Below are 17,791 nucleotides of genomic sequence, written 5' to 3' on the forward strand. Positions count from 1 at the left end.
TGGTCCACACAACCTGAAGTGTACCCCTATTGGTAATAAGGGAGCAGTTACGAATAATAATAGACCAATATGTAGCAGAACCAGCATCTTGGTTGTTTATAACTAGTATCCATTCTGGTCATCAGGCTTCTATTCTGTTTTCGTGGTACCCATACCTTACCAGTTGTTAAATACTTTGACAGTCACGCTGGAGGCAGGTTTCTGTTTTAAATGACTTGCTTCACTATACATGGTTAATAAATGACAAGATTAGAAAACGACAGAAGCAGAACTAGTTACCTAAGCCTTCCAGTTCCTAGACCAGTCTTCTTTCTACTACATCTTTCATTAATAAAAGTGGCAATAATCCTTACATCAAAAAATATTCTTTTATAAATTTACAATTGGGACATTATTTTTTCTTCCTTAAGCAAAATAACAAAATAGTTTTTTCTCCTGAATTAAGATATGTAAAGTCCTTAGAATAGTATATGGTAGATATTAAGTGTTTGCAATTATTATTCTGGGAATATGTCCCATGTTACCTCAGATATAAAAATACTATTGGATTAAGGGATATGTGAAATTATTAGGTATGTAATATTAACCATGAAAACATAATAGATATAATTTACAGAAAGCTAGTGTTTGATATTTCTGTGACATTACTTTATTACCAAAACCTGTGACCTTTTTCTAATAAACTAGATGTTAATTTAATATTAATGCTTGGCTTTGAACATGTTAAATTTATGAACTGGTTCTTAGAATATCAAACTATTCTGCTTTTGAAAAATGTTTTGTTTTTTTAATCGCTATTTAATTCTCTACACAGATTCACCAGGCATGCAAGCTTATCTGCAGAAAATGCAAGCGCCATGTGACTGACCTAACAGGTCAAGTGGTACAGGAAGGAACCAGGCGCTACAGACTCTGTAATGAGTGCCTCGCCGAAGTTGGCATAGACAGCCTCCCCATTGATCTGGAAGCTGAACAGCATCTTATGTCCCCATCAGATGGAGATAAGGATTCCAGATGGCACATGGGGGAAGATGAGAACAGATCGTACGTGGAGATAGTCGAGGATGGGTCTGCCGATCTGGTCATACAACAGGTGGATGATAGTGAAGAAGAAGAAGAAAAGGAAATAAAGCCCAACATCAGGTAGCTGGAGTGTGAACCAACAGAGCCTGTAGCTTACACTGACGTTCTTGTGTGACTCTCTTTCCACGCCCAGAGTCTAATCAACAAATTATCAGATCAGCTTAAAAGTAATGACCTGACACCACTTGCATGCTTTCTGAACAGGCCATTGTATCCATTCTGAACTTTACCGCCCTAAAATCTGTTGCTGCACTAGAAAGAAAGACCTAGCTTGAGTTGACACGCTGGATGAACAATTAATCCTCTTACTTTTATTGTGTTACAGAAATACCTTTTTTAAAAAAATATTGAAAAATCTACTTAGGGAACTTTTTTCAAAGAAAATATTTTCAATAAATTCACCACAACCAAACTTTATATAAAATAATTTCAAAGTGTTTCAAAAACATGTAAACTACCACTATTGAATTTTCACAGGGAACTAGGTCAGAGCACATTTAAGGGTCTGGAAACCTACCTGACTTAACTAACTAGACTTTCCATTAACTTTGGATCTAAAATGACCCATCATAATTCCAATATCCTAAGTGTTTTAGGATTATGGCAGAAGGCAAGTCTAAATGTTTGAAGTTGTTCATATTTGAAATTTTTGTCATTAAATTAGAAGTTACTCTTATGTAGTCAGTATTTAAAAAAAAAAAAAAAAAGATGAAGAAGCTGACCAGAAATTATATATAGACATCATTTTCTTAAAGCAGGAACCTAATATTGTCAATGTAGTTTTTGAAGATCGGTCAATATAGCTATCTTCTTCTCTAAAGAAAAAAAAGAAAACAAAAACTGGAGGTTCTTACCAGTTCTTAAGAGTAATTTCCTACATTTATATACTGCTTTATTATTTATAAAGTGCTCTTTCTTGCATTTCCCCACCTAATCAGCAAGGTAGATAGCACTGTCTCCAATGTACAAATAAGGAAATTAAGGTCAGAAAGTGTAAGTGGTGGGACCAGAGATTGGACAGGTTTTGATTTTAAATAGTCCTCTTTCATCTGTCTCTCCTTGAATTGTCAAACCTCACCAATCTGCAATAATTATAAAAGAAGCCTATGAGAATGAGAACGTATGAAAGAAGAGGAATTTAATCATCTTCGACAATGTATAATACCTTGCACTAGAGCTATTCAAGAAGTGTCAAGCAATGTCCCTACAGTATCTATTGACATGTTTTTATGTTATTTATATGTAAAATTTATATATAAAACTATTTGAACAAGTTATTCTCCTAAGTTCTTTAAGCATCTTTGCTTGTTTATGTAATTTTTCAAAACAAACTTTTCTACCAGGATACAAAATGAAGTTTTAACACCTCCCCATATGAATTATAAAACATTCCAAAATTACAGTCAAAGTGAAGAAGCATTATTTTAGTTGTGAAGATTAAATACTAGAAGTAAAGAACTGTCCTTCATAAAAGTCTTGGCAAGTTATCCCAATTAAGCTTCTTTTAATTTAATTTTGATAGAGAGAGGCTCCATGTATCACTCTGTATTTTTAACTGCCATGACATACCTCAAGATAGTTTTTATGTTATTATTTTCTCTTATTCTTTAATTAACGATTGTCCTTAATACCAATTTGTGGGCTAAAGTGGTTAATTTCTTTCATTTTTTTTTTTATTAATAGGTGATAACCACTTTGTTTTATGGTACTTAATTCTGATATTTTTTTTCAAGATTCTCCTGATGGTAAATTTCCAGTTGCTTCAAGACTGGATAGTGTGCATTGCGTTTGTTGTCTCCCAGTATGACCATTGCTGAATCAGGAGTCTCAACAATTAAACTGTTACACGTGAGAGAGGGAACATAAGTATAATATGATTCTGAACCATTGGAGCCAATAAGAAAAATGACTGATTTGAGCTTTATTTGTAGAAATGAAGTCATGCTTGCATGTGTATACTTTAACGCACTTTAGTCTATGACCTAAATGTTCTTTAATGCTACTATATTCTGCATGCAAACATCAGCATGAATGTCAGCAAAGTCCACGGAACACGGTGCCACCAGCACTTGTAGAGCCTTATCAGAGATACGCTTTCTCATAATTGTTCATAACAAGCATTGAGCAGTCCCCACAAAACAGCTATCAGATTCACCAAATTAGATAGCACATCTGTTCTGTTATTTTAGTATATAAAAGAACATTTGTGACATGTTTGTAAGTTGTAAATAATAGCTACAGTATCATATCATATTTATCTAAGACTTTAGAGACCAATTCTTTTCTAGAGTGAAACTGTCGATTAATGGTTTCTAAGAAAACTGAATTCTTTGGCTCTTAAATGTGGGAAAATGTTACATAGGGGTATAATCTGTTAATATAAACTTTATTTATGCCAAGATTTTTTTTAACATTAGAAAAATAATGGAAGTTGGTTAGACCAAAGTTTGCTCTTACAAGAATGCTGTTTGTCAGCTTCTGAATACCCTTGTAAGTCTATGGTCCTCAAGAGTATCTGGTTGACGGGATGAAGTTTTGCAAAAATAAAGCACCACTGCAGTCGTGTCTAGGGTCTGGAGGAAGCAAAATAGACTAAGTCGGTGGTTTAAAAAGGTTTTTTTTAAACTCACGAAACCCTTTCTTCAAATAAATTGTTTCATAGAGAAGTTCAGCATTTAAAGGAAACTAATAACAGAGCTGCTCTGGTTAAAGCTCCTTGCAAGCCTTTCCCCACACACTTCTGCAGAGCTCAGGAGTCCAACGGTGAAAACCCTGGGCTGGATCACTTTTTAAATTCCCTTTGAGCATTACACTCTCGCTTTATTACTCCTGCTCCTCCCGGCACTTCTAAGCTGGTAACCATAGCATCTCTTAGAGCAGCAAATCACATCTTTACAAGGTTTCTATAGTTACTACATCTTAAGACCTTTTTCAGAACAAATTTTTCAGTATTGTATGTTTGAGTGATGAAATCAAGCATGGTTACTTCTTTTATGTGACCAAGTTACCACTGAATGGATAAAAAGTTTAGTGTTTCAGCTACTTATGAGCTCAGAACTCAATTCATTGAAGTTATTTTGCCAAGTCTGGCTAAGATGTACTGAAATTTCCACTCATACTGGTTATATGTATTTGGAGTCCTAAACTTCATACTATGGAAAAAATCACTAAAAAAAAAATATAGCATAAGATGTGTTTAACTGGGAAGCTTGATATTAGTAGGTACTGGAGGACCAAACTTTATAAATGGAAAGTTGTATGTTATTTTATATTAGAGTGGATCAGTATTACTATTTATCATTTATATAGCATTTTATATTTGCAAAGTATTTAATAATTTTTATGTTATTCTTTAAGTATCTATGAAATAGGATGTTTATCACATGAAAGGTAAAGAAATTAAGGCACAGAACAATAAAGCAACCTACCTAAGACAACGCAGTGAAACAATGCAGAAATTGGAATTAGAATGATCAGATTTTCTGAATCTTAGAATATCAGCTTAAATCACTGAGGTGTGTTGTGTATTACTCTATTTTATAAGATGAGTTTATACAAATAACCATTGTTTTAAAGCTGACGTCATTGTATGTGGATAATAAATCCTATACAGAATAAATATTATGTAAAGGATGTGACTTTGGTTACAAGAGTTTCAATGATAAAAGATTCAGATTGTTACGCCAGTGGCATTATTTAGCCAGCTGCTTTATATATTGTAAAGTATAATTAATATTTTATTTTGATACAGGAGTTTCTTAACTATTGATGCTAATTGTGCCATGAAGAGACCAGAAAAATGAAATCCACAGAGAATCTAAAAACTTCATTTTCTAACTTGTCAGCCTTCTCCATAAAGTATTAATGCCAACAAAAAGTGAAATATATTAATAAGACAGACAGGAGAAGCCAAAGGACTAACTTCTAAAGGCAAATTTGTTAATTTCTTTTTTTTTTCCAGTGGAAAGTTTCTTTTACTATATTTTACTTTATTTCGGCCATACTGACCCGCATGCGGAATCTAAGCTCCCCATCCGTGCCCCCTGCAGTGGGAGCACTGAGTCCTGACGACTGGACTGCCAGAGTGAAAGAAGGCGGAAGTGGTTCAGTCGTGTCCGGCTCTGTGACCCCATGGACACAGTCCATAGAATTCTCCAGGCCAGAATACTGGAGTGGGTAGCCTTTCCCTTCTCCAGGGAATCTTCCCAACCCAGGGATCGAACCCACGTCTCCCACATTGCAGGTGGACTCTTTACTAACTCAGCTAGCAGGGAAACCCTGGACTGTCAAGGAATTCCCCAGAGGCAAAACATTTTGAAATGTACTTATTTAAAAGCATGATAAACACTTTTCCTCATCTCTTTTTGTTTTCTTCACACCAGCAAAAACCACTGCATATTTCATCACTGTTAGATAGGAAGCCAGTGACCAGGGTAATGCCAGTCATGTCTTTACCTTTGGGCTTGATTTGATTATTTGCAAACATTATTACATTAAAGACAGCTTGTCAAGTACGTCTGAGAACTAATTACACTTTACTTCACTCTTTCAGATTTCTAAATACACAGATCCATTATACAGTTTCTTGATTTGCTCATTGGGAAAATATTTTTAATTCCTTATTGATATTATTTACAACTGTTTAATTCTTTTATTAACTTATTCAGCCCATAAGGGAAAAAATGGAACATTTTTACTAGATCAGTAGTTCTCAACCTTGACTGCACTTTAGAATCACTCATGGAGCTTTTAAAAATACAGATGCCTAATTAAAGCAGAATCTCTGGCAGATGGGGCCTGCGTATGTTTGTTTTTTTTTTTTTTTTAATATTTCTAGTGGTTCTTTTATGTACAAAATAGGTCCCCTAGTCAAAGTTTCCCTTTGTCCTCCCTGATAGATGCTAAGGATGGGCAGTAGAACCATTTCACCTTCCAGTCCACTGGTTCTCAACCCTATAATTAAGGGGGAAGAATTTAAATATGGATGCTGAGTTCAAGAAAACATTTTTTGTGAAGTTTCAAGATACTGTGCATGTTCCCTCATCTAAAGTTTTTATTAGGATCAAATAATATGGACACTAAATTAGTGGGTAGGCTTAAAATAACCCATTTTTACTTTGGGATGTATTTGCATTTTTATTTGATTTTCAGTACCTATTGCAGCCTGGGAATTCACATAGTACTTCAGAGTAATAAAAGAACTATATTAGGAATATCTGACTGGAATACTGTGTCCTGGAATTTTGCAAGCTTTAATGTTTCTTCACTTTTTATAAAGAAACCAGAATACTCTCCAAGCACTGTGAAACTTAATTGTTACACATTTACATTCCATCAATGAATTGAATTAAATCAGTTTTTATTCAAGTTAAATCTCATACCAGAGAAATAGAACTCGAAAGCAAGATGTCTTATTTAAAGAAGGCTTCAGATTAATTTGGAAACAAAAATAAATGTCTCTGCTTTATTTACTTCAAGTATTGGCATTAAACTTTTTTTTTTTTAAATAACTTGAAACGATTTTTGCTTCGAGCATCATCCTCATTCTCACAGTTGAAGTTGTTTGCAATTCAAACGTGACGAGTGTATCTGTTCAGTAGCAGTGTGCATTGCAGACACCACTGTTTAATCTCTTACCAAAAGAAAAAATTAATCCAATAACAAAGTGGCACTTTCTTGCAGAATTCAAAAAGGTTAAACGCTGAAATAAAAGAGATGGCGTGCCTTTTATTGCATATTTGAGTTGATTTAAAACTTTTTTTTTCCTCTGGGGGGAAAAATTTGCAAGGAATACAGCAGTGGAAAACAGAGCCTATAAGCACTGGCACCAGATGCTTCAGTATTTGGGGGCCCTGTTAAAAAAATGAAAGCCCGTGTTTTTCCTTGACCACCAGCAATACTTATTCATGCTCAGATGGATGGTCGTGTGGCTTCATATTCTTATTTTCAGAGAAGACTACACCAGTGGGTAGGATTGAAGAATAAGAATCTTTCTTTTCCTTTTCAGTCCTATTTCCCCTACAACTACTTTTCCTGGAAAGCTATCAGAGAGTCTGACAGTGAGACCCCCAAAGAGGGCCCAACCTACTAGACACCCCTAGAGCTAGATTCTGGAAAGCAGGATGGGGAATAGAAAATGCTGTATTGTGCGTAGTGGGCGCCTGATAATGAGCCTCAGTTAGCTGGGTCTTTACTAGATCTAATGCCACTGAGCTAGGCACTTACTCCTCCCAGTTTAAAACAGGAGGAGACTGAAGCTTAAGAACTGACCACAAAGTCATCACAAGTCTAGCCCGCACAGTGGGTTGGCATAGTTCAGTTCAGTTCAGTCATTCTGTCGTGTTCTACTCTTTGCGACCCCATGGACCGCAGCACACCAGGCCTCCCTGTCCATCACCAACTCCCAGAGTTTACTTAAACTCAGGACCATAGAGTCAGTGACATCATCCAACCATCTCATCCTCCGTTGTCCCCTTCTCCTCCTCCCTTCAATCTTTCCCAGCATCAGAGTCTCTTCTAGTGAGTCAGTTCTTCCCATCAGGTGACCAAAGTATTGGAGTTTCAGCTTCAGCATCAGTCCTTCCAATGAATATGCAGGACTGATTTCATTTAGGATAAACTGCTTGGATCTCCTTGCAGTCCAAGGGACTCTCAAGAGTCTCCAACACCAAAAAAAGAAAAAAAGAGTCACCAACACCACAATTCAAAAGCATCAATTCTTTGGCGCTCAGCTTTCTTTATGGTCCAACTCTCACATCCATACATGACTACTGGAAAAACCATAGCTTTGACAAGATGGACCTTTGTCGGCAAAGTAATGTCTCTGCTTTTTAATATGCTGTCTAGGTTGATCATAGCTTTTCTTCCAAGGAGCAAGCATCTTTTAATTTCATGGCTGCAGTCACCATCTGCAATGATTTTGGAGCCCCCAAAAATAAAGTCTGTCACTGTTTCCATTGTTTCCCCATCTATTTGCCATGAAGTGATGGGATGGATGCCATGATCCTAGTTTTCTGAATGTTGAGTTTTAAGCCAATTTTTTCACTCTCCTCTCACTTTCATTAAGAGGCTCTTTAGTTCTTCTTTGCTCTCTACCATAAGGGTGGTGTTATCTGCATATTTGAGGTTATTGATATTTCTCCCGGAAATCTTGATTCCAGCTTGTGCTTCATCCAGCCCAGCGTTTCTCATGATGTACTCTGCATAGAAGTTAAATAAGCAGGTTGACAACATGCAGCCTTGATATACTCCTTTCCTGATTTGGAACCATTCTGTTGTTCCATGTCCAGTTCTAACTGTTGCTTTTTGACCTGCATAAAGATTTCTCAGGAGGCAGGTCAGGTGGTCTGGTATTCCCATCTCTAGAAGAATTTTCCACAGTTTGTTGTGATCTACACAGTCAACGGCTTTGGCGTAGTCAGTGAAGCGGAAGTAGATATTTTTTTGGAATTCTCTCACTGTTTTGATGACCCAACAGATGCTGGCAATTTGATCTCTGATTCCTCTGCCTTTTCTAAATCCAGCTTGAACATCTGGTAGTTCACAGTTCACATACTGTTGAAGCCTGGCTTGGAGAATTTTGAGCATTACTTTGCTAGCATGTGAGATGAGTCAATTGTGCAATAGTTTGAACATTCTTTGGCATTGCCTTTCTTTGGGATTGAAATGAAAACTGACCTTTTCCAGTCCTATGGCCACTGCTGAGTTTTCCAAATTTGCTGACATATTGAGTGCAGCACTTTCACAGCATCATCTTTTAGGATTTGAAATAGCTCAATTGGAATTCCATCACTTCCACTAGCTTTGCTTGTAGTGATGCTTCTTAAGGCCCATTTGACTTCGCATTCCAGGATATCTGGCTCTTGGTGAGTGATCACACCATCATGGTTATCTAGGTCATGAAAATCTTTTTTGTACAGTTCTTCTGTGTATTCTTGTCACCTCTTAATATCTTCTGCTTCTGTTAGATCCATACCATTTTTGTCCTTTATTGTGCCCATCTTTGGGCACAGCTTCAACAGTATGTGAACTGTGAACTTCCAGATGTTCAAACTGGATTTAGAAAAGACAGAGGAACCAGAGATCAAATTGCCAACATCCACTGGATTATGGGAAAAGTGAGAGTGTTCCAGAAAAACATCTACTTGTACTTCATTGACTACACCAAAGCCTTTGACTGTGTGGATCACAACAAACTGTGGAAAATTCTTCAAGAGATGGGAATACCAGACCACCTGACCTGCCTCCTGAGAAACCTGTATGCAGGTCAGGAAGCAACAGTTAGAACTGGACATGGAACAACGGACTGGTCCCAAATAGGAAAAGGAGTACGTCAAGGCTATATATTGTCACCCTGCTTATTTAAGTTATATGCAGTGTACATCATGAGAAATGCTGGGCTGGATGAAGCACAAGCTGGAATCAAGATTTCCGGGAGAAATATCAATAACCTCAGATATGCAGATGATACCACCCTTATGGCAGAAAGCGAAGAAAAACTAAAGAGCCTCTTGGTGAAAGTTAAAGAGGAAAATGAAAAAGTTGGCTTAAAACTCAACATTCAGAAAACTAGGATCATAGCATCCATCCCATCACTTCATGGCAAATAGATGGGGAAACAATGGAAACAGTGACAGACTTTATTTTGGGGGGCTCCAAAATCACTGCAGATGGTGACTGCAGCCATGAAATTAAAAGACGCTTGTTTCTTGGAAGAAAAGCTATGATCAATCTAGACAGCATATTAAAAAGGAGAGACATTACTTTGCTGACAAAGGTCCATCTTGTCAAAGCTATGGTTTTTCCAGTAGTCATGTATGGATGTGAGAGTTGGACCATAAAGAAAGCTGAGCGCCAAAGAATTGATGCTTTTGAACTGTGGTGTTGGAGAAGACTCTTGAGAGTCCCTTGGACTGCAAGGAGATGCAACCAGTCTATCCTAAAGGACATCAGTCCTGCATATTCATTGGAAGGACTGATGTTGAAGCTGAAACTCCAATACTTTGGCCACCTGATGCGAAGAGCTGACTTATTTGAAAAGACCCTGATGCTCAGAAAGATTGAGGGCAGGAGGAGAAGGGTACAACAGAGGATGAGATGGTTGGAGGCATCACCGACTCGATGGACATGGGTTTGGGTGGGCTCCAGGAGTTGGTGATGGACAGGGAGACCTGGCGTGCTGCAGTCCGTGGGGGTCCCAAAGAATCGGACACTACCGAGTAACTGAACTGAACTGAACTTGCATGAAATGTTTCCTTGGTATCTCTAATTTTCTTGAAGCAATCTCTAGTCTTTCCCATTCTATTGTTTTCCTCTATTTCTTTGCACTGATCACTGGGGAAGGCTTTCTTACGTCTCCTTGCTATTCTTTGGAACTCTGCATTCAGATGGGTATATCTTTCTTTTTCTCCTTTGCCTTTTGCACTCTTCTTTTCTCAGCTATCTGTAAGGCCTCTTCAGACAACCATTTTGCCTTGTTATGTTTCTTTTTCTTGGGGATGGTCTTGATCACTGCCTCCTGTACAATGTCATGAACCTCCTCCCATAGTTCTTCAGGCACTCTGTCTATCAGATCTAATCCCTTGAATCTATTTGTCATTTCTACTGCATAATCGTAAGGGATTTGATTTAGGTCATACCTGAATGGTCTGGTGGTTTTCCCTACTTCCATTTAAGTCTGAATTTGGCAATAAAGAGTTCATGATCTGAGCCACAGTCAGCTCCCAGTCTTGTTTTTGCTGACCATATAGAGCCATATAGAATATAATCAATCTGATTTTGGTATTGACCTTCTGGTGATGTCCATGTGTAGAGTCATCTCTTGTGTTGTTAAAAGAGGGTATTTGCTATGACCAGTGCATTCTCTTGGCAAAACTCTGTTAGTCTTTGCCCTGCTTCATTTTGTACTCCAAGGCTAATTTGCCTGTTAATCCAGGTATCTCTTGACTTTCTACTTTTACATTCCAGTCTCCTATAATGAAAAGGACATCTTTTTGAGTGGTAGTTCTAGAAGGTCTGTAGGTCTTCATAGTACCGTTCAACCTGAGCTTCTTCAGCATTACTGGCTGGGGATTACTGACTTGGATTACTGTGATATTGAATGGTTTCCCTTGGAAATCAACAGAGATCATTCAGTCGAGTTTAAGCTTAACAAAACGTCGTTTCTGTCGTTTTGGCCCAATACCGCCAGGGGGAGCTAGTGTGCTTTACCCCCACTTTCCGTTCCCTTAATGGGGTCTGTGGATCACAGCCCATCAGTGCCTTGGGCTCCCCTGCCCCTCGCGCGCCCCACCCCCCCCACCCCCACCCCTCCACCCTCCTCTCGCCGGTAGGGGACTGCGTGCTTGGCCTCCCCGCTGGGAGAGGTGGGATCATAACTCTTAAAGAGAAACACTGAGCAACAAATGTTTTAGCCTGACGGCCAGGTGAGGTAGGTTAATATGGTAGATGAAGAAACTGAGGCCTAGAGTGCTGAAAAGTCTTGGCCAAGTTTAGAAAGTTAGGATGTTTCAAGAAGGAAACTGGAAGCAGAGGCCTTGAGTCCTACCTTTAGGTAACTGTGTGTGTTTACTCGGTCACTCAGTCGTGTCTGACCCTTTGCCACCCCATGGACTGTAGCCCACCAGGCTCCTCTGTCCATGGAATTTTCCAGGCAAGAATACTGGAGTGGGTTGCCATTTCTTTCTCCAGGAGATCTTCCTGACCCGGGGAACAAACCGGCTTCTCCTGCATTTGCAGGTGGATTCTTTACCACTGAGCTACCTGGGAAGCCATAGATATAAATATCCACATATTGGAAAATGAGGCATTTATAATGACTTTGGGAACCCCTGTCACATGCAAGGGAAAGTCCTGGAGTAACTTTACATTCCAGAGAGACATATATATATATATGGTCAATGATGGTGTGTGGTAGAAAGTGCCAAGTGCCAGAGGTACATCCATTTATTCAACCAATGTCTCAGTATCTGCCATCTGCTGTCTCTTCCAAGCTCTCAGATTCCTAGGTGGAATTCAGACAAAGAATTTAGGCAGGAAGAGTATCACATTTTTAAATTTTGTGTTTACTCAAAAACAAACATAGATAACAAAAATGGTCTTTAACGCCAACATGCAACACTACTTATATTTGAAAGAAAAAAAAAGATGACTTTGAAACTACACTTTAAATAGTGGAAAGAACATCCAATTAGGAAATACAAGGGAAGGACAAGAGAAATGACCTATAACTAAGGAAAACTAGCAAATAGCTGAGCACAGGGGATAGAAATCTAAGAGGAGTTCAAGTAAATGCCAATGTAAGCTGTGGGGGGATAAGGGTACTGCTGATAGAAACAAGAACTTGGAATTTGGATATAAAAACACACTAAAGATCTCTCCCTAAGAAGCATATCACCAACGGCTTTGGAATCAGGAAGAACTGGAAGCATCACTAACTGCTAAGTCACTTCAGTTGTGTCCGACTCTGTGCAACCCCATAGACGGCAGCCCACCAGGCTCCCCCGTCCCTGGGATTCTCCAGGCAAGAACAGTGGAGTGGGTTGCCATTTTCTTCTCCAATGCATGAAAGTGAAAAGTGAAAGTGAAGTCGCTCAGTCGTGTCCGACTCCCAGCGACCCCATGGACTGCAGCCTACCAGGCTCCTCCGTCCATGGAATTTTCCAGGCAAGAGTACTGGAGTGGGGTGCCATTGCATCACTAAAACAGACCATTAAAAGCCGGAAGGTACAAAAAAACAGAAGCCAGTTCTCTTGCTCCTTAAGATGCTTGCAACATGAAAAGGGAGTTGACTACTACATATATTAACTGACTTAAGGAACTTTATGAATTTGTATTCATAGTTTAAAATGTCTGAAGATTTCACTGGGCTTCCCTGGTAGCTCAGTTGGTGAAGAATCCACCCGCAATGCAGGAGACCCCGGTTTGATTCCTGGGTTGGGAAGATCTGTTGGGGAAGGGATAGACCACCCACTCCAGTATTCTTAGGCTTCCCTTGTGGATTAGTTTGTAAAGAATCTCCCACCAATGTGGGACAACTGGGTTGGGAAGATCTCCTGGAGAAGAGAAAGGCTACTCACTCCAGTATTCTGGCCTGGAGAATTCCATGAACTCATAGCCCATGAGGTCGCAAAGAGTCAGACACGACTGAGCCACTTTCACTTTCAGTATTTCACTGGAAATAAGAGGACTCAGAGAGTGGTGATCAAACAGGTGGGATGAGTCCAAATAGCTTCTAAGAGGTGAATTTCCAATTATATTTAAAAAAAAAAAAGGACAAGATTGGTAGGTAAGAATCTGGGCAACAGGTTAGATGGATTTGCAGAACAGAAAGTAGATTACTTGGTGATTGCCTAGGACTGGGAGGGCTGATCTGGGGGGTTACTGCTTAAAAGGTAGCAACTTTCTTTTTAGGGGAAAATGTGCTAAAGTTGATCATGGTGATGGCTGCACAACTGTGACTATACTAAAAGCCACTGAATTGGGTTTAATGGATGAATTGTATGGTATGTGAATATCTTAAAAGTGTATAAAAACAAAGAGAAAAAGAATCTGGACAAGAATTCAAAGGTAGGAACTGATGAGTTGTGTGGTATGAAATTTGGTGGATAGGCTGCACTGGTTCTGAGAACACTGGGCAGGCCCTTGGGAACATCCATAAAAAAGAAAAGGAAGATACCATGTAATCGATTCATCTTTCTTCTCATTGTGACACAGCCCTTGAAGGGTTAATACTGGAACCTGCAAGGAAATCGGGAAGGGACAATCAATGGAAGGGAGTCCTGTAGAAGGCACCTAGCTTGGCTTAAAGGGACAGGCACAGCTTTTGAAAACAGCTCAACTCAGATATGGAAGAAAGAAAACTAAAAAGCGGAAGAGAGAAGGCAGAAGGAAAGACAGAAGGGAGTGGCTTTGTTTTCCCTTCTGAATTAACAGACTCTGGAACGGCACTGGCTGCCAGAGTTGTCCTTAGGCTGGTCACACCCCCTAACCAAGCACTGTTTGTTTGTTTTTTTCTGTTCTGGACTTCCAAAAAAATTAAGGTGAAAAAGTAAGGGGGCTGTTAGCATTTAAGCTTGTCCCAGTAATAGTACTAGCCCTCACTTAGCATTACTGTGTCAGACACTGTCTTGAGCTTTATATGTATCAGTTCAGTTCAGTCGCTCAGTGGTGTCCGACTCTTTGCGACCCCATGAACCACAGCACGCCAGGCCTCCCTGTCCATCACCAACTCCCGGGGTTGACTCAAACTCATGTCCATTGAGTCGGTGATGCCATCCAACCATCTCATCCTCTGTCGTCCCCTTCTCCTCCCGCCTTCAATCTTTCCCAGCATCAGGGTCTCTTCAAAAAAGTCAGTTCTTCTTTATGTGTATACATTCATTTAATTCTCTCAACAACCCTTCACCAGTTACAGTTTGGAAATTAAAGCACACAGAGGTTCACCAACATGCCCCAAGTTAGACAGTGATCGGAGGAAACAGCACTTCCACCCCTGTGATTTGGCTCCAGTTTGTGCTGTTAACCACTGCACTCCCAAAATCCTCAAAATAAAAATGTTACCACAGCAGTGTTTAAATTCCAGAGCTCCAAGTATAATTCCAAAATGACTCCCCTTCTCTTCTTTTACAGAATAAGATTCTTTTTAAAAAATATTTATTTCTGGCTGTACTGGGTCTTCGCTGCTGAGCAGAATTTTCTCTGGTTGTGGTAAGGGGGGCTACTCTCTAGTTGCCGTTCGTGGGCTTCTCATTGCAGTGGCTTCTCTTGTGGAGCACAGGCTCTAGAGTGGTCAGGCTTCAGTAGTTGTGGCTCATGGGCATAGCTGGCCCACGGCATGTGAAATCTTCCCAGACCAGAGACTGAACCTGTGTCCCCTTCACTGGTAGGTGGATTCTTAACCACTGGACTACCAGCGAAGTCCACAAAACAGGATTCTTCACTGTGGTAGCAAAGCTGAGGGCACCTGGCCCATGAGTGGTTACTATCTCCATTTCAGAGTTAAACTGAGCCTCGGAGAGGTTCGAGAAATTTCCCAAAGTCATACAGCTAGCAAGTGACAGGGTTAGGATGTGAACTCATGACTCTAATGTTAAAGCTTATATCTGGAGGTAGTTTAAAAAACACACATGCATGCTAAGTCACTTCATTTGTGTCCAACTCTGCGACCCCACGGACTGTAACCCCACCAGGCTCCTCTGTCCATGGGACTCTCCAGACAAGAATACTGGAATGGGTTGCCATGCCCTTCTCCAGGGGATCTTCCCAAGCCAGAGATAGAACACACAGCGGTGTATTTATTTGGCAGTGTGAAAAAAATATATAAATCCACTATTTTCTACTGACTTGTTCTGATATTAGATTTCTGTCAAAATATTTTTACTAAATAACATTGGTTTTTGAACTTTTAGAGTACGTGTCAAAGAAAATGAGACAGCCATGATCTATCATCAATTTTTAAGTTCTACCTTACAAGCACTGCCCAAGTGTGAAGTGTTTCCTTATATGTAAAATGTGAGAAGTAAAAGTTATTGTACTAACCTCACAGGGCTATCACCTGGATCACAAGCATAGAACATGAATGTGATTTGTTATATATTAAAGGATATTGTATAATGACAGTGCATAGTGTCTGAAGTCCCCAGTCTGCCTCTACTAGCCAGGGGGTTTAGGTGTCACTAATCTCCTTATTTGTCAAGTGTAGGGCAACTGTACTACACATAGAATTGTTGAAAGGACAAATGGGTAACATACTAAAAGCATCTGGAAAAATGTTTGTACAGAGGAGAACTGGATATGTATTTATGACAAAATAAATATGTTGGCCCTAAGAGGGCCAACAGAAAGTCCTAAGAGGACTTCCTTGCATGTCCAGAATTCAACATTAAGTATTTGTTCATTTCACAGGTAACAAAACACAGAGTGTATTATATGGGAAATATTAATAACTGATCAATTACTACAGTCACTAAGTGCTGAATAAGTTTATTCTGGAAGGAGCTTTCAGAGAGTATCTTTTCCAACTTCCTGATTTTTTAGATGAAGAAACTCAATTCTCAGTCTGTCTGGAATTTCCCAAACCTTCTGAAGCTCAGACTGCAGAAAGGGGCAGAATTCTAGTCTCCAAGGGGCACTTCCCCAACTTCCAGGAGGGTATAAACTATTTTCCCACTTCTTCTTCTTGAACATCCTTTGCCAGAGCCCACATGGTAACAGCAAGATGGAAAGAGAACTGACAGGAGTGGTTGTAGGCACATGCAACCACTTAGCCAAGGCATCAGTGAGAAAAAGTCATGACATCACTACCGTTGCTTTCCTCAAGTTGCTGCTGCGACGTTACACACCACTGTACCATGACAGTGGCTGTCTGACTAGTAGCAGACCTAGATGGCGTGATTTGGACCTTTCAGGCAAACAACTGTTCCAGCCGTTCCAGGTATCTTCTCTTCCTCAGCTCAGTTGTTTAAAATATATTACTAGATCACAGACATTTAAAACTGGAAAGAAACGGAGGAATCACTAATGCACACCTTTCATACATAGATGAGGACATGGGCTCACGGTCAAGCAGGAGAGCAAAGGCTAGGAATCGAAGCTTGTGACCTGCAGTTCTAGCGTTCTTATGGACGTGCTCAAGCAGCTCATCTGCGGTCTCTGCTAAAAGTGACGGCGCTCTAAGAGACTCAGTCCACTGACCACTGAGTCGTAACGTGTATTATGTGTCATCTAGACTAGTGAACATCAAACAAGTGAAACTGAATAAGCCTGCAAATCTTTCGTTGCTGTTGTTTAGTCGCTAAGTCGTGTCCGACTCTTTTGTGACCTCATTGACTGTAGCCCGCCAGACTCCTCTGGGATTTCCCAGGCAAGAATATTGGAGTGGGTTGCCATTTCCTTCTCCAGGGATCAAACCCAAATTTCCTGCTTCACCTGCAGTGGCAGGCAACTTTTTTTTTTTTTTTTAACCACTGAGCCAACTGGGAAGCCTAAAGCTTTAAAGCTAAGTAGAGAGGCTTAAGTTCAAAGACCCCTGAACCTTGAGTAGTTAGGGAGGCAGTGTGGAAAAGTGATTTGAGCTAGAATGAACTAAGATCCTGAAAGCCGCTTGGTGAAGCCAATCAATCAATAAACATACAAAATGTGCCTGAGACTAAGAAAGGTGAAGGAGTGCTACCTCAGTGATCCTTGAAAAGCTAACTATCCACACCATAGGCTCTCGCCCTTGTCTTTGTGCTAAATCCCCGGAGAAAAACAAGGTGGTGCTCAGACAGAACACTTAGAAAGCTCACAGACCATCTTCTTTTAGATCAAGTTCAGCATACTGTAATGATATTTGACACCACCCAGTGGTAATCTTTTCTCACTAACATGTGAATAAATAGCAACTTTGCAAGGAAGAATACCTCAATTCATGAACAGAGAATGGAATAATACTGCAAGTCAAATGAAAGCAGTTTGATTTTTTCAAAGTTATCTACTTCAAAAAGTTCAGATCATTTTAAAGTTGTTTTCCTGGCCTCTTGTCTTCTTAGAAATGAAGAGCTTAGGGAATTTTTAAAAACCAAAGAAACCTTAAAAAATTATTTTCTCTAACTGTATAAATATACTGGCTTTAATATAAAATTGTATGTTAGAAAGAAAGGCCCATTTGTATATGAATCAGGTTTTATCTTACGGGAAAAAGTGTCAGTATATCAGTGCTAAAAAAAAA

General features: G+C 39.5%; 1 protein-coding gene across 1 annotated transcript in view; it reads left to right on the forward strand.

Moving 5' to 3' along the window:
* Positions 1-6,702, forward strand: part of ZBTB8A (zinc finger and BTB domain containing 8A) — a 60,615-nt gene extending 53,913 nt beyond the window's left edge. The window contains exon 5 of the mRNA XM_070384799.1: positions 815-6,702. Coding sequence (XP_070240900.1) covers positions 815-1,147 — 333 coding nt within the window. The 3' untranslated portion in view covers positions 1,148-6,702. The remainder of the gene's footprint in view (positions 1-814) is intronic.
* The last annotated feature ends 11,089 nt before the right edge of the window (positions 6,703-17,791 follow it).

The sequence above is a fragment of the Bos mutus genome, chromosome 2 (genome assembly GCF_027580195.1).
Source record: "Bos mutus isolate GX-2022 chromosome 2, NWIPB_WYAK_1.1, whole genome shotgun sequence".
Taxonomy (NCBI): domain Eukaryota; kingdom Metazoa; phylum Chordata; class Mammalia; order Artiodactyla; family Bovidae; genus Bos; species Bos mutus.